General features: G+C 43.7%; 3 protein-coding genes across 7 annotated transcripts in view; 1 reads left to right on the top strand and 2 right to left on the bottom strand.

Annotated features, from left to right (window-relative positions):
- Positions 1–2,467, bottom strand: part of LOC103457127 (complement C1q-like protein 2) — a 9,253-nt gene extending 6,786 nt beyond the window's left edge. The window contains exons 1-3 of one of the 3 annotated variants that reach the window (XM_017302195.1): positions 2,168–2,467; positions 1,849–2,068; positions 1,632–1,769 (exon numbers count right to left, since the gene is read on the bottom strand). In XM_017302195.1, coding sequence (XP_017157684.1) covers positions 1,632–1,769; positions 1,849–1,960 — 250 coding nt within the window. In that variant the 5' untranslated portion in view covers positions 1,961–2,068; positions 2,168–2,467. Of the gene's footprint in view, positions 1–8; positions 564–1,018; positions 1,117–1,364; positions 1,770–1,848; positions 2,069–2,167 lie in introns of those variants that run through there. The other 2 variants (XR_532386.2, XR_532387.2) reach the window with 2 other exon arrangements.
- A 7,474-nt stretch (positions 2,468–9,941) lies between these two features.
- zbtb1 (zinc finger and BTB domain containing 1) lies at positions 9,942–16,748 on the bottom strand. Of its 3 annotated transcripts, none has more exons than XM_008397082.2 (2): positions 16,521–16,748; positions 9,942–14,248 (listed from the first exon to the last, which is right to left on the bottom strand). In XM_008397082.2, the coding sequence occupies exon 2, from the start codon at positions 14,242–14,244 to the stop codon at positions 12,199–12,201; it is 2,046 nt and encodes a 681-aa protein (XP_008395304.1). In that variant the 5' UTR covers positions 14,245–14,248; positions 16,521–16,748; the 3' UTR covers positions 9,942–12,198. The 3 variants fall into 3 exon arrangements, with proteins under 3 accessions (XP_008395304.1, XP_008395303.1, XP_008395305.1); XM_008397081.1 differs by lacking the exon at positions 16,521–16,748 and adding an exon at positions 15,869–15,898; XM_008397083.2 differs by lacking the exon at positions 16,521–16,748 and adding an exon at positions 15,490–15,633.
- A 214-nt stretch (positions 16,749–16,962) lies between these two features.
- The window catches only part of zbtb25 (zinc finger and BTB domain containing 25), a 6,616-nt gene continuing 2,046 nt past the window's right edge, over positions 16,963–21,532 (top strand). The window contains exons 1-4 of the mRNA XM_017302096.1: positions 16,963–17,105; positions 17,983–18,102; positions 20,028–20,207; positions 20,924–21,530. Of these exons, the coding sequence (XP_017157585.1) occupies positions 20,035–20,207; positions 20,924–21,530 (780 nt within the window). The 5' untranslated portion in view covers positions 16,963–17,105; positions 17,983–18,102; positions 20,028–20,034. The remainder of the gene's footprint in view (positions 17,106–17,982; positions 18,103–20,027; positions 20,208–20,923; positions 21,531–21,532) is intronic.

Genomic DNA, 21,532 nt, shown 5'->3' with positions numbered 1-21,532 from the left:
ATCGGAATCGGCAGGAAAAAACCTGATCGGCACATCTCTAAAAGACATTGTGTTAAATAACACAACAGAGAATAAACTCCTTGTTATCAAGTTCTGCTCTCAGAAGCTGTGAAACAAAGTGAAGTAACAGACAAAGTACTTTGGATCTCTTCTTCCTCATGCGGTGGATGCGGGACGCCAGCTGCACCGTGGTCAGCGTCTCCATGAAGTTGGCCGGTGAGTCCGAGATGTGGGCGATCATGGTGGTTCGACAGTTGATGTTACCCAGAGACTCGCTGAGCAGCATGGTGAGCTTGCTGTCTCTGAATAATAGATCAGAAAAAACCTCGTTAGACCGGAAGAACGAGGAAGAGACGCCAGAGAAACCCAGGGGACCGTTCATTACGCCGCGCTGAAGTTGGACTCAGACGGGCAGAGAGAGGAATGAGAAGGAACGTCTCATCTCACATTCATGAAGCGCGCTTTGAACTGCGCGCCACGTGCCATCTTCTACCAGACGCAGAATGAAACGCCGCCTTTGAAGACCTGGTAGTAGAGACCTTTGACCGGGGCGGTGAAGACGCCTGCAGGAAGAGAATCTGGGTCAGTGGTTCTGGTTCTGGGAGACATTTAAGCTGCTGCTGATGTAGCACTTTTTAATGTACAAGAGGACTAGATGGAATAAATCAGAAGACTAAATTCATCTACTGGATCCGTTRTCAGTAAYCAATAAAAACAATGCAAAAGAATAACTGCTTTCAATACCATGTATTTTAAAGAGAAAATTAAAGTGAACAGCACAAGACAAACATGYATAGAACCCCAAATAATACAMAATAAATATACACAGYACTGCAGTAGATCTTTCACACAGTCTTAAATTTCCCCACAGTGTCTGACCGACACACATTCAAAACGTCCATGGTTGAATTGTCCAGATATTTGAGATGACAATGTYCAAGCGCAAGTCGTTTCAGATGAAGAGGTGAATAGTGGATTGTGTGTCTGAATGGTGAGATGGAGGAGAAATGATACCGACCATCAGCCTCCTACCAGACCAGGATGGAGCGAGTCTCAGGTTCTCCAGCCGGCTGTCAGAAGCTGACCAGCCTTTAACCCTACAGAGGGTCACCTGGCCTGGATTAAAATAAACAACACCAGTAAATTACCAGCCTGCTAGTTAACTAGACTTTTTTCAGTTACATACAGAAATAAATGCAATAGATCCTGAATCTAATCTTTCAGACCAAATAAAGATAAACATTTATCTCATTATCTTAAACACATGTTGAATTTAAGAAGTTAGATCATATAACAATTGATGATCAACAGTTAGCATCGGCTACCACCAACATGCTAAAACAAACATTGTGTTCACTACTCACCAGTTCCATCTATAGTTCAGTGCATGACGGCTTCATGGCTCTGAGCTCTCTGGATGATCAGCTCTCCCCTCACACCTGACTGGGGAAAGCTGGAGCCTGAATAACTACCTCAGGTGTGTTAATTGGCTGAATGCGCTGTGACCGACTGTCACTCTAACCAATGGAGCTGCAAGGCGGGACTAAGGGCAGTTTTTTCCCCCGGGTTACACTGGACTTTAGTTGGTCCTGCGAACCCTAATCTAGGTATCGCAGTGACTCCCTGCCCACCTGTTGCCGGGTCGTATCCGTTGCCGATGTTGGTGATCACTCTCTTGAACTCCAGAGTTTCATCAGYYKSAMWCGGGCCCTTGRCGGTCCAGTCGTTGGTGTCGAAGAGAGCGGCGGAGAACGCCACCCTGGATTTGGCTGCAGGAGGTCAGAAGGTCAGTTAGAGAAACTCAAACAGACAATCAGCTAAAGTCTGAGGAAGAACATCAGAACCGACTCAGGACGTCGTTGTCGGCCTCCAGCTTCTGGACCCGCTCAGGCAGACCGCCCTGCTGAGCGCTGACCAGACCGCACACCAGCACCGCCACCAGGAACAAACTGGACTTCATCTTCACTGAGGACTGAGAGACCTGGACCGACTGCAGGACAGGAGACTCTGTGCCGAAGCTCTGGAGCGCTCCGGGTTTTATCCGAGTCCGGATCCGAGCTTTGGACCTCTGGGAGCAAAGGTCCGGGTTGAACGAGTCCAACGTGTTGCAATTTATTGATCCTTACCGGCAACGGATAATCAATACTGGTTAATGTTTCAGTATCACCTTATTTGACGCTGGATCAGCATCTTCTCACCACCTGGTTCTGGTCCAGGCAGGATGAGGAAACAGCGGATCAGAACCAGGACAGCAGCACCAGATACCAGTGGAGACCCAACCTGACAGATAAACAGGAAAACACACACACACCCAGCTAAACACACACAACATGGACGCCACACACTCTGTATTCCCAAGTTCAGCTGAATCTCCCGACTCCCTGCGTTTCCCAGATTCCTTCATTTCCCACAATCCAACTGGAAGCTAGCAAGTTTGATGCTACGCGTAATTTATTAGGAACGAAGGCTTTAAAATGTGGAGCTCCATGAACGCCTCAGCAGCACAGAGACCAGGTTTCCTACTAAATACAAATAATCAACGTTAAGATGGCCGATAATATGAACTCAGATCTGATGTAAAGGGCAGCAGCTGCTGCAGTTTTTATCACGCTTCAGTGAACATGCTGTAGGCCTGTGGCCTACACAAAACATGTTTGCTGGGGGTTTTTGTTGGAAAAAAAAATCATGAGATTTTAATCTGCTCAGTTCAGACTCTACATTTTTCTATGATTGCATAATTTGGACGCTGCGGTTTTCAGATGAACTTGCATCTGAAACGAGGCCGGCTGAACGGCGTGCGCCCCCTGGAGGCTCCGCCGTGTCATGAGAATATTAAATGTGACATTTTGATTAAAATCCGTCTTATTTCAGTAAATGATCCATGTTCAGACAGAGCAGCGTTTGTTCTCAGGGTCTCTGATTCCTACATTTTATAAAAGGATGAAGATTTATTTGATTTTTTAAATGAAAATAACTGAATTTAGCCAAAAATGAAAACTCAACCAACCGTCTCTTCTCAGAGCTCGGTTTCACTTAACGATTCATTCGGTTTAAAATCAGAACCATTTCAGGCAAACTTCCTAAAAGCAGGAAGTTAAATGTGTCTGGGCTTTGTTTAGGCCACTTTACAGGTGAAATTATGTTTCCTGTTGTTTCTTTCAAACACAATTCAACTCAGTTAAAATACAACGAGTTTTAAAAATCTTTGTTTGAACTAAATTCATCCAGAAACTTAAAATAACCAGACAGGCTACTGGAAGCTTTATTTTTATGAGTATTGTTTGAACAAAAAGATAAATAAATGAAAAGCAGCCGAATCCCAGAGAAAGTGGGTTTTTACAGTGTTCAGAGGTTAAATTGTTCTAAATGTTAGTTTAGTTAGAGACTCATTATCAGAACAAATCTGAGCTCTGGATGCTAATCTCCATAGTTCTTGCTTTTCTCTCCGTCTGCTGATCAAAAACACATGAAATGAATTCATATTTGGGTGAAACTTTTCTCTGCTGCTCCCTGAACTCAGACTGACGAGTGTCTGCAGGCTGCAGAGCATGTGACCCGATAAAAACATAAAGCAAAGGAAACCTGACCAAAACATTACAATAATTCAAATGTTTCATGTTTTCCTGCTGTAATTATGATCATTGGCTGAACGATAACAGGATGAAATTGTCTGGGTGCCATAAAGTGTAACTGAACCTTCAGCTGATAAACTGTCTCAATGTGACTTTTGTGTGAATTTGTTCAGTTCCGTCTCGGTGCTGCCCTCCTTAGGTTGTTGCTAATCACTAACTTTGTTGTGAGAAAAGTCATTTTCATTCCTTGTGTGTCTTACAAATACGATACATTGACAATAAAGTAAACTTTTACTCTGTTAAAAAGTTGTTAAATTTGTTTTTTTCATAGATATACAGATGCATGTTATCAGTGAAAATCATCTGCCAGTGGAGACAGTAAGGTTTTTAAAATCTGTATTATTTACTTACTACAAGCTTCTATTTCTTGCTGAAAATCTGAGATATTTGCACCAGAAACTCGACAGAAACTGTAAAGTTCTGTGTTTTTCCAGTTGAACTGCAGGACGAACTTCCTGCATTTTTATAAATGTATTACTTTTCCAGATTTAAATCTATTGTTTAGATTATTTTGAGCGTTTAGGTAAAAAAAAAACATAACTAGTATTTGTATTTAGTTCAACCAATAATAAAGACGACCAGTGATAACATCAAAATGATGAATTTCTTTTTTTTCCATCTGGTTGAACATAAATTTAGCATCATATTTAGTTTTTTCTTCACTAAATGCAAATTATTTAAAGTCCAGTCTGTGAACATTTGTACCTTTAGTCTCAATATGGTTATTCAATAACCATACAAATGCCAATTATGTAAGAAATGAGTGAAATATCCCTTTCATGTGCTCGGTGTGCTGACCCGTCCTCATGCGGCCGTAAAGGTGAAGCTCTAATCGATTGCATGAGGCCGAAAACGGGCCTCTGAGTCCAAAGCTGATCTGTGGACTGATTAAATGTTCAGTTTGTTCTAGATGAACCTTCCTGATTGGCTATCTGCTCATCGTTTGCTGAAGGTCAACCTCTGATCAAATTAAACTGAATGATGCTGCAGCACAAACATTGGCTGCAAGAAATCAGACCAGAGCCGCATAAATCAGGAGAATCAGAGAGAAAACAACACAAAGTCTCAAATTTAACTTTTAAATTAAAGTGATACTTTCATCCAAATCGCTAAGTTACTCTGGATGGCTTCAGATTAGCATTTGGTGCTAATCTGAGTTAGGATGAAATCGTGTTATGGTTCATGTTTATGTTAATTACAAACATGCTGCACAGTGGTGCAGTTGGTAGAGCTGTTGCCTTGCAGCAAGAAGGTTCTGGGTTCGATTCCCAGTCTTTCTGCATGGAGTCTCCATGTTCTCCCTGTGCATGGTGGGTTTTCTCCAGGTACTCCGGTTTCCTCCCACAGTCCAGAAACATGACTGTCAGGTTGATTGGTCTCTCCAAATTGTCCCTAGGTGTGAGTGTGTGTGTGCATGGTTGTGTGTCTCTGTGTTGCCCTGCGACAGACTGGCGACCTGTCCAGGTGACCCCGCCTCTCGCCCGGGACGTTAGCTGGAGAGGCACCAGCACCTCCTGACCCCACTGAGGGACAAGGGTGTAAAGAAAATGGACGGATGGATGGACAAACATGAATGTCACCATTTGATGCCATTTACCAGATTATGGCAAAAACTAATTGATATCTGCAATTATTTGTAGTTAAACTCAGAAATTTCACAGTTTTTCCACGAACATTTCTGACATTTTCAGTATTTTTTTCTAGCAAATTTGACTTTTTAAGATCAGAAATTTCCATGTTTCCCCCCAGAAAACCTCTGAGGTTCATCTAAAAAGTTTGGAATATTTTCCACACAATTTTTGACATTTCAAACTCAGAAAATTATCCATTTTCTTTCTAGAAAATTTGAAAAATGTAGTTTTTTTTCTAGCAACATTTTGCCTTTCTAAATTCAGAAATGAGACCTAGGCGGAAATTCAAACCGGAAGACTTAATTCATCTCATCTGCTCAGCCAATCATCTCCTCCAGCCTATGGGTGACGGTCTCTGATAGGTATTTTCCTAGAACCTACATAAAAGAACCACAGACAACATATATGAATTTTATGACAAAGCTTTTGCAAAAGGAAAATACTCTGTCAACTGCTCCTCCGAGCCGTTCACAGAGCATTCTGAAGATCTTTGGGTAGAGCTTGTCTTTTATTTTCAAACTTCAAAGAGGGAGGATAGGCAAGATAGACAGCAGAGGAAAAACAGCAAAGGTCGTAAAACAATTTACCTAAACAACTAGCAACCCAGTTCCAGATGTGACATCTGATCTGAGCCCGGTTCAAATCTCGGTCAAACTGTTTCACCTGAAGATGAACAGGCAGCTGTGACCCCCAGGTCAGTTAATACACACACTAAAGAAGAGAACACTTTAAACTGACTAACATTAGACYGAATATGAACTAAAGTAACAACAAAATGATAATACCAAAAAATCTCTATCAGTCTCCTCCTCCAATCATCAGGCGTCGCTTCCTTGATGAGTCCAGCTGCTCATCTGCTTCCGCTCCCCGGCTGAGCTTCATCCTTCCTCCACCTTCAGCTCCTCAATGTTCGGCCCGAAGGGGAAAAACGTCTCTGATCTTCACACACAGCGGCTCTGACAGCCGTTACCAGCTTCCTGCTGCGTCCGACGCCAAAGACTTTCATTTGTCAATTAAACTTTCTAATCTCTCTCTCTCTCTCTCTCTCTCTCTCTCTCTCTCTCTCTCTCTGCACAGTAAAAAAAATAAAAAATCCGCAAAAACACAGGAAAATTTACTGGTAATTTTCTGCCAGTACATTTTCCTGTTTTTTTCCCCGTAATTTAACAGATTTTATATGTAAAATTTTTAACATAGAAAACTGTTAAATTCCGTAAAAAAAACTGGAAAATGTACTGGCAGAAAATTACCAGTACGTTTTCCAGTTTTTTTACGGAAACTTGAACTTAAATACTGTTAAATTACGGGAAACTTCTGACGGAAATTCTGTTAAAAAACTGAAAACATCCAGGCAAAGAGAATTGTTCAACTTTCAAGCTCAGCAATTTCCAAGTTTTTCTAATTTTTTGCAGGTTCCTCTGTTTAAAAATATTAACACCATTTAACCATTTACGAATGATCCAATCAGAAGCTGACAAAGCTATGACATCATCACCTTGGCCTTTCCAAGCTACTTAAAGACTCACTGATTTTCCTAAATGCAAACATCTGAAATTAAAGAAAGTAAAATCTGGATTTTAACACATTAATTTTGATACATTAAATACATGGATTTTAATGTGTTTCTTTAAAAAGTTCCTCCCAGAACTTTTACATTTGGATGTTTCTGGTACGTCCATAAATCTGGTGCACAACAACAACATGGAGGACAAAGCTGCTTCTCTCCGTTCACTGCTGTTCATTTCTGCTTTCTAACTCGATCTGATTGGACGGAGTTAGCCTGTCAGTGAAGCTATGCTAGCCTAAATTAGCATCTCAATGCTAAACATGTAGCGGCTAATGCTAACAGAAGCAGTTCACATAATGTACAATATATAAATAAGTTCCATAAATTTAACAGATTAAAAACTATAGATGTCTTTATATTTTAGCTCACATGTCTATTGAATAATTTAGCAGCAAAAATTGGTTTTTGAATTTAAAATGCTGATTCTTTTGTCAATAAAAGCTGTATTCTTTTTTATTTTGCTGTATCAGAGTTAAAACTGGTAGATTTAAGTTAAAGTAAGGAAAACCTTAAAATCCAAAACTAACTAATAAACTTTAGTGACAGGAACAGAGAGATGAGCTCCTTAAAGCTTTAATTTACAAAAAGCAGAAAAAAAAAGTTCTGCTTTTTTCCCCAGAATCGTCAGATTACAGCTGCTGATCAGGTTTTTTTCATTAATCTGCCACCTGTCCACGCTCTGCTCTGATTGGTCGGCCCCATCTCATTTGAATGTTCACACCAGCTGTCTAACGGGAATCTGTTGGACCCTTCAGCCAACAACAAACACGCTGCCAATGTTGCAAATCCTTACTGGAATATTCTGGGTCAATATTTGACTTGGAGGGAACAGAAAGTTTGCCAGGTGAAAAAACACCAGCAGCCTCTGGACTGAGCTGCGGAGAGTTTCACGTCTCCATAATTCATAATTCAACGGAAACACAGAATTTTTAAAGTGTTTGTTAAATAAAAAGGTTGTTTTCAGTCTGAATGCAGAAGCTTTGCACGCATCAACATTTTCCTTTGATTTTTTTCAGTTTAGTAAAATCCAAATAAAACCCAAATAATCCCAGAGATGAAAAGGAGCTTTAATGGCTGCAGAGCAGAAACTAAGGATCTTATCCCCTACTCCAGCATCTCTCTAAACAAACAGCAGGAGACTTAAAGAACAGCAGCAAAAGCAAAGGAGGTGGATTAGCAGAGCTGAAAATGTCACCTTTTACTGTGGATCATCGTCTCTACTGCCTTCAGTCAGAGGCCTCCTCTGAGTCCTAGCAACGCTGACTGCTGCTGGAGCTTCGTCCTGCCCACAGCATCAACATCGATCTGAGTTATATCATTTCATTTTCCTTTGGAATAAATAAAGTATTTCTTTAATTGAATTAGATTTTTTAACATTATACATTATTAACCACATTTAAATCTTTAGAAGAAGAGAAATAGAATCTAAAATAGAGTCGATGTGTAAAATAAAATGGAACAAATCAGCCTTTTATCCAAATTCCTCCTTATATTGAAGCTTAAGTTTGACTTTGGTGCAAATCTGTCAAATTAAAATTGGTTTGGTGTTTGTTTGTGTTGAATTTAATTTTTTCTTCTTTTCCTTCAGATAGTCTAAGTTTGCATCTCTAAATAAAACTTAAATTTAATTTCTGTCTTTATTATCCCAGTTATGGCTGAAATATGTATTTATTCTAAATCTAAATCTACTAACATCCTCATCTGGGATGAAAACATCTATTTTTATGGCTTTTAATGAGTTTGGACGAAAAATTAAATTTGGCAGCAAATAAAAAACATCATTGCCAAATTTTAACTTTGGCTGAACAAAATACAAAACTTTAATAAAATCTGAGGAAGATGTGCAGTTAATGGCATATATTAGAAAACAAATCCTCGGTTATAATATCTCTCAAAATGAGTCGTTTGTTGAGATTTTAGAAATAAATAATAAAGTGTTTGTGAGGAAGGGAAGCAGGAAGTTTTAGCCTCATTGTTGATGGATAAATCCGGCAGCTTTAGTCTCCCAGACTCAAACTGCTGAGACGCAGAACTACAACGTTGTGTTTTCTACGAGTTTCTACCGGATTCGAATGTTTTTCCAGGTCGCGTCCCGATCAGCGCGACGGCACATCAGCATAACGAGGTTTCTGGCTGATTGGAGATCAGCTCAGATTAATCCCATCAAAATGGATCATCCAGCATCTCCTGGATTAAAGCTGCTTCATCAGCTGGTGACCCTTTGACCTCTCAGGTAGAAACAGGAAGTGTGTCTGATTTTAGACCTCATAGAAAGATGAGCAGAGAAATATTCCTGCTTTTAAAGGAGGGATGTGTTCATAGTTGAAAATTTACAGAAAAAAACAAACTGGAAAAAAATCTGAGTTTGAAAAGTAAAAAATGTCTGACTTTTGATAATGAACCATTTAAAAAGGGACAATGCAAAACTCAAACATAAATGTCACCATTTGAATCTCTGTACCAGATTATAACAAAAGCTAATTCACATAATTCCGTCCCTTGCAGTCAAATTTAGGAATTTGGTAATTTTTTCTAAAAAAAAATATCTTAATTAATCTTAAAATTTTAGTTTTTTCTAGCAAATTTTCAACTTGAAATTGGGAAATTTCCAAATTCTTTCTAGAAAATGTCTGAGAATTATCTAATAATTTCAGTTTTTTCAGAGCAAACTCAGATAAAACATCTGAGATTAAGATTTTGTGGCTGAAATTTACTAATTTTTTCTTTCTATAAAACAGACCAGGTTCTATTGCTAATTTTTGGCAGGGGATGAATTTCTTGTGAGGTGATGACAATAGAAATGCCCGCCGTGGCCTCCAGGGGGCTCCATAGAGCAGGTGCTGCTCCAGCTCAGTGGCTCGGAGATTTACAGAAATCCACTGGACCCAGAAGCCAAGTTCACATAAAATACCATTACATTTCAATAAATACTCATGAAAAGCAACATTATTAAGTTAAAGAGAAAATATGTAATTTACTTGTAAATTAATGTGGAAATATTCTGATAAAATATTTGATATTTTCCTTTCAGAAAATTAAAAAAAAGTGTAATTTTTGATGATGAAGCTGACGTGAGGATGAGGAGGATTTTCATCAAACAAACACTGCAGCTTGAAACAGAAGATCACTTGGTTTATTGAGAGTAGAACAAACATGAAACTGGACCCGGAACCGCAACAGAACCAGCGGCTCGGACCAAAAACCAGAACCTGCAGCAGAAATGAAGTTCAACTAGTTTGATTTTAAAAATAAAGTCTCAATAAAATCGGTGCCGATCTTTCCCTCTGGAGGTCAGAGGTTGCCATGGCGACGCCTGACAGGAAGAAAAAACCCAGAGAGAAAATAGACCCATATTTGGACCAACGGTTCTGCGTGTGAAACTCCCCTTTAGTGCGTTCATAGAACCAGAACCAGCAGAACCAGACTAAATACCTGCCGTCTGGTCTCGGCCCATCAGTTAGAACCGACCAGAACCAACCGGACCATGAAGATGACTCAGATGGGTCTGGGTCTAGATATACGTCCAATCAGCTTCGTTACCATAGAAACGATCCCCCAACGCCGCCACACTGTGAGCAACAAGCCGCTTCCGGAATAAAACGAGACAATAATTTACCTCCAACCAATGAAAACACAGTATTTTAATTTAAGAGGTAAAAAATAATACCTGGCATAATAATCAATAATAATTTACTAACAGTAGCAGCAATAATGTGGATTAATATAGTTGGGGAGGGACGATAAATCTCTATCAATAACTGATATTAACCGACATTTATCTCCATTTTGTCGCCGTTTGTTTGTAAAGGGGGCGGAGCTTCATGCATCCGGTCATGTGACTGATAGTGATGCAGCACAGGATTGTGGGTATTTAACTGAAGCAGATGTCCTCAGCGTAGGAAGGGAGGAAAATAAATATAATGCTGGTAAATATGAACACAAATGTTTTCATCAGTGCGTCATTATTATTATTATTATTATTATTATTATTATTAAGATGAACTTTTACTGTTCAGTTCAAACTTTTAGCAACACGAATCAACATGACGCTAAAAGTCCTGGGAGTCACAAGATTACATTTTATGTAATTAAAATATAAATTTGTATTTATATTAGATTAAAAAATTCAATAAAGTCATTAAACTATGTGATTTATTTGAATTAATGTCTTAAATTAAATTTAGTCCATTGTTTTCTATCTAACTATCAACAGAACCAGGAAACGGATCGAACACAAGTTTGATTTAGACTGAAAACTAAATGTTTTTATTATTTACATTAAATTAAATACTGACTATATTAAAAACAGATAAGGTGCTTTATATACAGGATTTTTTCTCTTCGGTCAAATTTTTACCGTTCTGGAAACGGTTTTGGGCCACAAACGGCCCTGGACCGCACTTTGGCCAGCACTGGATCAGAACCGGATCAGAACCGGCAGGTTCTGATTTTTGCTCGAGTCTCACAGTATGCCGGACCTTCAGGGAGATTCTGCGGTAAACGGGAACGTCGGAACCATCTGGACTGACAGAACCTGCTGATTCTGGGCTCGGCTGATGTTCTGAAGGTCCAAACGTTTGAAACCGGACCCAGGACGTGTGAAACCATCTGAACCAACCTGGTTTTACACAGAAACCGTTTTGTTTTAACAGGTTTGAGTTGGTTCTGTCGGTCAGTGTAGGGACCGGTTCTGGTTCTGTGCAGGAAGTGATGAAGATGAAGCTGATAAGGCATCGCAGTCCCAGATCAGACCAGCGGGCCGGTTCTGGCCGACTGGTTCTAGTGTTTTCTTCTTGGAGTTCTGATATGACGGCAAAGGCACACATTAGAGAAGAACCAGAACCCGGAACCCAAACATCTGCAGAAACTTTTAGTATTCTGGAAAACGGGTCGGTACCAAGGCTAAAAAAGAAACAAAAACGAGTCCATGCTCTGAAACAGGAAGTGACCTCACCTGAGAGGCTCCTCACCAATCAGAACCGTTCTGGCTGTGGGAGTTAAAAACCCGGGATTGGAGTTCAAACTGCGAGCGACACCATCAGACTGTTCCGGCCCGGTTCTACAACCCGGTTCTAACACAACAAAACAGCATCTGAACCGGGTCGGATCAGTTTCAGCACCGGACGATCGATCCTTCCCCTGATCAGAGCAGCCTTTGATGATCTGAAGCGACCAATCAGCAGCGTCGCTGCTCGCAGGCTGAACACCTGTTCAGGTTCTGCTTTAAGCTTCAAAGTGCAGATTCAAAGTCGTCTTTTTGGTGTTCAAGTGCTTGATTTGTTCTCACATTTATGGCTTCTGAGAGCAGACGCTGCAGACGTCTGCAGACGCTGCAGACCCTGCAGACGCTGCAGACTCTGCAGACGCCTTACAGTCTTTTGGTGTGCTTGGAGTTGTAGTGGCTCCTCATGTCCTTGCGGAGCCGGAACTTCTCCCCGCAGACGCCGCAGATGTACAGGTGGACGTCCATGTGCTTCTCCAGCTGCTCTCCGCCTGGGAAGATCTGGAAGCACACCTGGCAGATGGTTTCTCCGGCCGACAGGTGGGAGATCATGTGCCGGACGTGGTCGTGCTTCAGGAAGGTTCCCTGGTCGCAGACGGGGCATACGTAGCGCGCCATGCCCTTGTGCATGTCGGTGTGCAGCCGCAGCTGGCGCTCCCGCAGGAACTGCTTGCCGCAGGTCTGGCAGGTGAACTGCTTCTCCTTGGTGTGGACGGTGTAGTGCTCCCGCAGGTGGCAGCGCTGGTAGAAGCCTTTGCCGCAGATGCTGCAGAAGTGTTTGCGGCGGTGGTCGGGCTCGCCGCCGTCCTCCAGCGCCACGGGCCGAAACAGGTCCTGATCGTGGCAGGTCAAGGCGTGCTCCAGCGCCAGGCTCTCGTTCTGGAACAGCAGGCCGCAGTGAGGGCAGGCCAGGTCGGCGGCGTCCAGCAGACCCTCGTCCATCCCCTGAGGCTCCCCCAGCAGCGACACCTCGTCCTCCCCGTGGGAGTCCGACTCGGCGCCGTGGGACTCGCCGCAGCGCTCGGCGTGTTCCTGCAGCTGCCGGCCTTTGATCAGAACCTGGCCGCACCGCCCACAGGCGCATATGTGGCCCATGTGGCTGGACAGGTAGTGGGAGGACTTGTCCTCCTCAGTCAGAAGAGCGCCACAGAGTTCGCAGGGAGCGCAGTCGGCTTCCTGCTTCTCATCCTTCACCTTCCGGAGTTTGGCGGGGATCCCGGAGTCGCTGCTGCTCGGCAGGTGGCCTTCAGCCGACTCGCCGCAGCTCTCCAGACCCGACACTCCCGGCTCCGACTCGCGGGTCAAACCCATCCTGTCCCTCAGCGAGTCTCTGGCTGCGTGCTCCCCCACCTGGACCATCTCGACCTCAGGGAACAGGCCTTCCTCCGGTTCCGTTTTGATGCTGCGGGTGGAGCCGGGCTCGCTGTCGGTGCCGGCCGCCAGCGACCTGCCGGGCAGCTCCGAGTCGGCCCGGCCGTCAGCCCAGTCGTCCTCGCCCTTACAGACGATTCTCTGCTCCTCGGCGCTCTCGGAGGCGGAGCTCTCCGCCTTGCCGGAGCTGCTGTCGCCCTCGGTGTTCCCCCGGGGCGGGTGGTAGGCCTTCCTGTTGGTGCAGGTCAGGATGTGCTCGATCAGCAGCTTCTCGCAGCTGAAGACGAAGCCGCAGTCGTCGCAGGTGTAGGTGCGGCCGAATCTGGGCCGGTCTTTGAGAGCAGAACTTCTGCCACCGGGTCTCTTTCTCAGGTCACATGGCTGCTCTGCGCCGCTGTCCGCGGTGGGCGGAGCCACGATCAAGGGTGTGCTAGCCACCTCCTCCGCTGCCAACGCTACAGCCGACGCCGCCTTGCTGGCGGCTACGGGAACAGCTGGGCGCCCTGCGCTGCTGCTGCTGGTCGCCGCCTTTGGTAGAAGCTCCGCCTCCGGCGCCGTGGATCTCTGCTGCTCGTACATCCGCACTCCGAACATCATCTTCCCTCCAGAGACGCCGGTGGAGGAGCTGGAGGAAGAGGAGGAGGAGGAAGAGGCAGAGGAAGACGGGGTGAGGTTGGAGCTGCGGATGTCTCGGAGGTCCTCCAGCGAGTCGGGGATGTAGTACATCTGCAGGTAGGACATGGACGCCTTCAGCTCCTCGAACTCGTAGCTGCCCACCACGATGCGGCCCAGGTACATGAGCTGCAGGATGAGGTCGAAGCACTCGGCGCTGATCTGCATGTTGCTGAGGTCCAGGTGGCCCGCCCCCTGCTGGTCGCGGATGAACATCATCCGGAAGTAGGAGCTGCAGGCCGCCAGCACGGCCTTGTGGGCCCTGAAGTAGATGTCGCCGATGGCGATGAGGCAGTCGCACAGGAAGCCCCACTCCCGCTGGTTGTTGAGCTGCTGGAGGACGTGATCGCTGTGGCTCGGCCTCGCCATCGCCCTGGAGACGACACAGGAACACACGGTTAACGTCTAAAGAGTCCCGCAATGACTCAGCAACACTTAACCCGAGTCATCTGGGGGGTTTCCAGCCCCCCTTCAGGGCAGGAAACCACCTTCTGCTGCACAAACCAGAGTCATATGAGGCTCCTCCGAGGATTTGTCAGAGTGAGACCTCTTACCGACACAAACCAGCTATGAAGGGCCGTCAGGCTGGAATGACAGAATGAGACATCTCTCAGTAATCTGAATACATCATGTTGAGTCAAGCTTCCTGCATATTGCAGAAGTTTTCATGACCTTTGACCTTTCCCACACTTGCAGCTGATCTGTGGGAGAAACCCCTTTCCTCTGAATAAAGAAAAACATCAAACGTTTCCTCTGTAGCTTGTTGACATCTTCAGCTGAAAATGGAGCAAATGTTGCAACTCTGGATCCCAATCCAACCGAGTCTAGTTAAAACTTACATTTGTTATCATTACACCCATGTTTAAAACCTTAGGAGCCTGATTTAGATCAAAGCAGATTCATGGGTTAGAATGGCCTAGTCAAAGTGGAAAACTGTGGCAGGACTTGAAACAGAAGACCTGCAGTCAGAGGAAAACTCATCAAATCTCAAAGGTTTCTGCAGCAAATCCATTGGATACATTTACCAGTGTTAACACTGTCTACAGCAAAAATGAGGAATTATTTATTTTTAATCTTTACATAAAACCAGAGTTTTAAAAAGTGAAATGGAAATGAAGCATGAGATCATCAGAACCAGAGTCCACAGAACAGCTGCAGGACCTCGGGGTTCTGGAAGGACTGAGGCCACTAATGAAACTGGAGGTTCTGGTCCAAATGACAGAAAGCAGAAATGTATCCTGCAGGAAGACAAGCTGTCCTCATCACGGTGACCACAGAAGAACAAGAAGTTCTGGACGGAATGATGCGGTTCTGGATCACATGTGAGACAACATCTACATTAAATCTGTGGTTGGTTCTCCGAGATGTTTGGACCAACCCACTGAGAAGATGGTCCGCAACTTAACCTTTCTAATGACAATCATGATTATTTTACCATTTTAAAACATGTTTTGTGTTTCTTTCAGACATTTGGACAAAGTTTTGCTTCCTTAACTACCGAACTCTGTGATAAAAAACAGAGAAATAAGACGTCATTCAGTCTCTAGTAGCTTGTTTAGCCCCAACGAGTCGCCCACGACCGCAGAACTACTGCGGGAGCAGCCACGCACTTACCGGCTGTCAGCTCCACGCACTGCGGGGCGAGGACGGGCTACGTTCGGGGTCGGACAGCTTCGAGAGGCCGGCGGCGCTCCGAAGCTAAAATGGAGATCCGTGGCTAGCTGCGGGAAGCTTCTAGGTGTTAGCCTAGCCTGCACAGGAAGTTACCGAAGTAGGACTTTCAACGTAAAACAAAGAGCATCACGCAGTTCTAATCGGAGGTTAGTATCACGAGGCCCCACGGAAAAGAAAGTATTACTTTTCATCATCCAGGTTCAAAAGTTTATGCAATATTTATCTGTAAGCCCTATTTGCAGCTAACAACTAGAAAGTACCAACCACAAAGTAACAAAATATATCAGCACATAAATTATAGAAACAAAACAATACTTACATGTATTAATTAAGATTATACATATTTTTGTATCTAGGTTATAAAATCAAAATAAGCTTTTTTCGACTTTGGTTCCATTATGATCCTAACGAAGGCGTTTTAAAAATAAACATTATATTAAATGCCGTTGGGAAATATTTTTCTTCTACTATGTAAATATACTTTTTTTACAAAAGAGGGAGACATGGTTGACAGCCTGGGGGAATATATGACGGCAGTGAGAAAAAAACCAAATAGTTTTTAAAAAACTGCTTTCTTAAGACTTATAACGTTCCCAAACATAATTTAGATTTATACTTTATACTACATTTATAATTCAATTAAATGTATAAATAAATTCCATTACCTTATTAAAATAATTAAAAGTATTAAAAATAAATATATTATAAATATAATATTTTATATAATTGATTTACAAACATTATTTACATTTATGAATTTTTTTCCATTTACATTCTTAAGCGACACTTATTTTGAAAATCCGTCCCGGATACGACGTGACTGAACGCAGACAGCGGCGCTACAGAGCCACATCTCTCCCGCAAACGACCCGCCACCCCCGCACTGCCACCGCACTCTGCAGCAGGCCGTTTTCCCTCCGCTGTAGCCGAGCAGGCAGCTTCACGGACCGGCCAGGAAGTCGTTAACTCACCCGAAGTCTGCCGGAGGCCCGAGGAGGAGCTGCGTCTGTCGGCGGCGGAGGGGCTGCGGTTCCCGGGGAGACGTAGCTTTTTCCTGCCGGGACAGGTTGTTGCGTTTCGGGCGGAAAGTTGAGACGAAGCTGCGCCTCTCCTTCCTCTCCTCCTGCAGGATGACAGAACTTCCGCACTGAGTGCCGCACCGTCACGGAAGAGTGTCAAAATAAAAGGCATCCGGTTATCCACACACCAAGCACACCACTCGCTGTGCTAGCTGCTAACCTCATGTACATTAGCAAGCCGAGCCGGCCAGAGGCAGAAGCAAATTCTGAGGCTGTTTTACTGTGAACAGTTTTGATGTTTAAAACCTGTCAGTTTAAAATCATATGAATGGAAAAGCAAAACTTAAAAGTAATTTATTTTTGAAAAAACAAACAAATCACTATTGTCTTTTCTGGTTTAGATTTCTTGTTGTATAAAGAGGAATGGCTCTGTTCTAGGGAGCTGATTGTGTGAAGAAGAATGAAGATATCTCTTTGCATTCTGTCAGAGGCTTATAGTTTTGCTGCAACACAGACCGCTACAGGAGAGCCCCATTAGTGAGTACTCATGAGCTCTTAGACTGTAGAAAAACCTCCTTACCATCACCCTAATTTTGATCTCCTAGTCAGAACAAACTGACTCTTGTTAATATTATAAAAATAATTCACACCTAAATTTACCAGGGGTTTGAATATTTTGTAGCTAATAAAAAGTATTCACACCCTTTGCACCTTTAGCAGCGATCACTGCCTGGGTGTCTCTGCTAGCTTAGTTCAGCTGATTTAATTCTTCAGGCTCAGTCATGTTGGATGGGCAGCTGCAGAATGATGCTGCCACCACCGTGCTTCATAAGCTAGTGTCACAAAGCTCTGCTATGAAGGCTGGAGGTTTTCTCCACACATACTGTAGGAGTTTGGATGAAAAGCTTCTGATTTGAACAAGGATTTAGTTTCTGCAACACCCAGCTGGTCTCCATCTAACTGTTTATTTTTTAATTTAATCTTTATTTAATTAGGTAAGTTATTAAAAACACATTCTTATTTACAATAAATGGTTTCTGGATGATTCTACTACTTCCATACAAAAGCATATATCAGCAATTTAAATAAATTATTTTTGAAGTACTTATTTTAATTGTATGCAAATTATTATTATTATTATTATTATTATTATTATTATTATTATTATTATTATTATTATTATTATTATTATTATTATTATTATTGGCATTTTCTGACTTCCATATAAAACCTGGAAACAATCACTGGTTCCAGCTCCCAGAAATAATATTACCAATAGTGATAATAATAAAATGTATTACTTTAATTATATTAGTGTTTTAAAGGTTTTAAAATTATTATTTTTTTTAATTTTGTCAGAATCTTTGCTTAGTATGATTATTGATTATTAATAAGGATTTATTTGGCTTCACAGCGAGTTCACGTGACCAGGGAGCCCTTTTGACCCGTTCTCTCGCGAGACGTGACGCGGTCTTCGCGAGATCACGTCTGCAGCAGCAAATCGGCTCCTGAAGACAATCTGCTTGTTTCTGCGGTAAGAGGCTGATTAAGCCGGCGCGTGCGCGACAAGTGCTGGCCGAACGCGTGTGCGGGGCTCGGGGCACGTGCTCGCGCGCCTGTGTTTGCACGGTGTCGCTGATGGGGACGTGCGTGTGTGTGTGTGTGTATGTGTGTGTGTGTGTGTGTGTGTGTGTGGAGGAGAGCGGGATGGATGGATGGAAACTGCAGCCTGACGGGCGCGACGCGGCGTGCACGCGCGCCGGCTGTGCTTGACGACCACCCTCGATCTTCATTCTGCTCCTCTTCCTCTGCGCGTGTGCGCTGTGGCATCCTGCGGGTGACCTTCAGTCGGAGGTCACATGTCCAGCTGGTCAGGGGTTTTGGAGGTGGGCGGGGCCACCTGCCGTGGACAGGTGCGCTCAGGCTCTGCGCGTGCACGTTTCGCCTCAAATACCCAGCAGCAGGCACGCGAGGTGTGTGCTCAGGTGTGTGTTCACAAACACAGGGAAGAGAGGGACAACAGAGGCCGGGAACCTCAGGAAGCTGCCCGTTACCATGGTAACGGATGCTGGAAACCATCCAGAGGCGATGCAAAGAAATCTGAGGCCCGAGATAAGTTGATCTGTTCGCCCTTCAAAATAAAACTCAAGTTTTCTCAGGTTTTAGAGGACAGATCATTTTGATGGAGGGTTCTGCAGGAGAGTCGGGTGTTTTAAAGAACCGTCTGGTACCGGAGCTTTTCCCCAGTGATCCCAGTTTTCCCAGTGATGCCAGTCTGGGTGGGACGCCCTCAGGCAGCAGCTCACTTCTGTCCACCATGTTTGGCTGCTAAACTGGTTAAAAGAGACATTTAATTTAACAATACTGGTTAAATTTAATTACCTTTTGAATTTGGTTTAAAATAAAACACTAATCCAGACTAGAAGATATGGATTTATATTTATTTATTTATTTATTACAACAATAAAAATATTACTTTTCTGCAGATTGTTTTTTAAGACAAATGTATATCTGTAACTTCATCTTAGTGGAGTCACAGACAGATGTTATGATTATTTCTGTTAAAAATCAACTTTTTCAGGGCAGCAGTTACACCAAAAAGTGTCTTTTTTAATAATTAGCAGTTAATAACTGTATGTAATCAAATGTTTTCGTTTATTTATTGACGTTTCCATGAAACCAACACTGGACGACCCAGACATCAGTAATTGGGATTTATTGCCACAATAAAAATCACATTTTTTAAAATCCTGAATTTTTCTTGATGATCCAGATTTCCATCACAGAACAAAGTGTGAATTTAAGAACCATAATAAATAATGATTAAAAAGAAAAAAGACAGAAATCAGGTTTTATAAATAAATTTTATCTCCTTTTAAGTTTTAAGAATTTGACTGAAATTTAAAGCTGAAATTTCATAAAATATTCAATACAAAAAATTAAATGCTTCCATAACTGATGTCATCAAAGTGTCGTTATGCTGTGGATCTCCAGTAGCAGTCAGTGTTGCAGCGTGTCTGAGGAGGCCTCTGACTGAAGACTGCTGCTTTGTGACGGTCACATGACCACGATGACATGCTAACAGGTAGCAGAGATGATGGTCAAGGCTAGCTCTGCTAATCCAGCTCCTTTGCTTTTGCTGCTCTTTCAATCTGCCGGGCTGTTTGGTGGAGAGGAGCTGGAGTAGGGGAGACGATCCTCTGGGATTTGGGGTCAAAGTTCAGGTAACATTTGAGCTTTTGAGGTGCAAATCAGTCATAAAAAAAAACGATACCTCGTTACCATGGTTACGGATCATTGCAGCTGTCAGAAAGTAAAACAGTGAGAGCTGAAAGTGTGAGGTTCTGTTTGGGTCGTCTCGATCGGGTTATGACCCGACTCTAGCATGGTTCTGACCCGGTTCTGACCCGGTTCTGAGCCTGTCTGAACACAGGGTTCTGACCCGGTTCTGCGTTCCAGGCGGGCCATGGAGGTGTCGTCCCACAGCCTCTTCCTGCTGCAGCAGCTCAACGTGCAGAGAGAGTTCGGCTTCCTGTGCGATTGCACCGTTGCCATCGGTAACGTGTACTTCAAGGCGCACCGGGCCGTGCTGGCCGCCTTCTCCAACTACTTCAAGATGATCTTCATCCACCAGTCCAGGTAAAACACCTGAGGATGTTCAGCTCAGAAAACCACAAAAACTCTGAGGAGCAGAAGAAGAAACTCTGGATCATTAATATGATGGTAAATTATTGACTCAGGAGTTTTAATCGATTTCAGATCCATCGATAAGGATCAGATGATCCTGACTGTTCATATGATCTTGATTAGGATCAGCTGTAAGTATTTATGTTCAGTTCATCTGGATCTGAATTAATCTGGTCTAAACTGTTTATCAAAACTTTTCAGAATTAGATTTATTAATTTTGATAATCTGATCCTAATCTGGTTTAGATTTTTTACTTGTTTAGTTCTACTAGTTTTGGACTAGATTTGTTTTCTAATCTTTATTTAGATCTGTTAATCTTAATTAACTTTAATCTTAATTTGATCAGCATGTTCTAATCAGGCTCATTAATCCTGACTGAATCCAGATCATTTTAATCTTGATTTGTAGCATCTGATTCTGATTTAGTTTTTTATTCATCATGTTTATTTTTAATTTGGATTTAAACCAGTTTATACTGATTGGGGTTAGTTAATCTCAGTTAATCCTGATTATCAGAGTTTATGTTTATCAGCTAATAATGCTAATTGTTAGTGTATTTTGATGTAAACATGTGATTATTCAGGTTTATTTAATCCAGATGATCTCAGATTTTAGTTGATGTATTGTTTTAGATCCTGCGGTGACCTCTGACCTCCTGCCTCCTCAGTGAATGTATAAAGATCCAGCCCACCGACATCCAGCCGGACGTCTTCAGCTACCTGCTGCACATCATGTACACCGGGATGTGTCCCAAGCAGCCGGTGGACCAGAGCCGGCTGCAGGACGGCATCAAGTTCCTGCACGCCTACCAGCTGTGCCGCAAGCCGGGCGACTCCGCCGCCGATGCCGCCGCCGACGGCGTCCGCATGTCCAACCTGTACGGCATCCAGATCTCCTCCCAGCTGGCCAGCAAAGACACGCCGGGCGTCCCCAAGGCCGCCGCGGCGTCCCGGGCGGCCCCCGAGCCGCGGTCCCAGCTGGCCCTTGCCGTGGGACTGGACGCCGTCCCACAGGACCACCAGCAGGCGGCGCTGCGCAACATCTGCTCCGTGACGTCGGCGGACGACTCAGACGTCTCCGGCCGCATCAAGCAGGAGCGGGTGGAGGAAGAGGACGGCGAGGCGGAGGACGAGGGTCCGCAGGGCGGCAGCCCGCTGTTCAAAGGGCGCCCCCTGCTGCTGCAGTGCCCGCGCTGCGGGGAGCGCTGCTCCTCGCCGGAGGACCTGAGGGAGCACCTGTTCAGCCACGCCCTGGACCCCGCACGCCTCATGGACGG

This window comes from Poecilia reticulata, linkage group LG21, assembly GCF_000633615.1.
Source record: "Poecilia reticulata strain Guanapo linkage group LG21, Guppy_female_1.0+MT, whole genome shotgun sequence".
Lineage (NCBI taxonomy): Eukaryota > Metazoa > Chordata > Actinopteri > Cyprinodontiformes > Poeciliidae > Poecilia > Poecilia reticulata.
The sequence above is the reverse complement of the archived record's forward strand: the minus strand, read 5'-3'. Positions and strand labels throughout refer to the sequence as shown.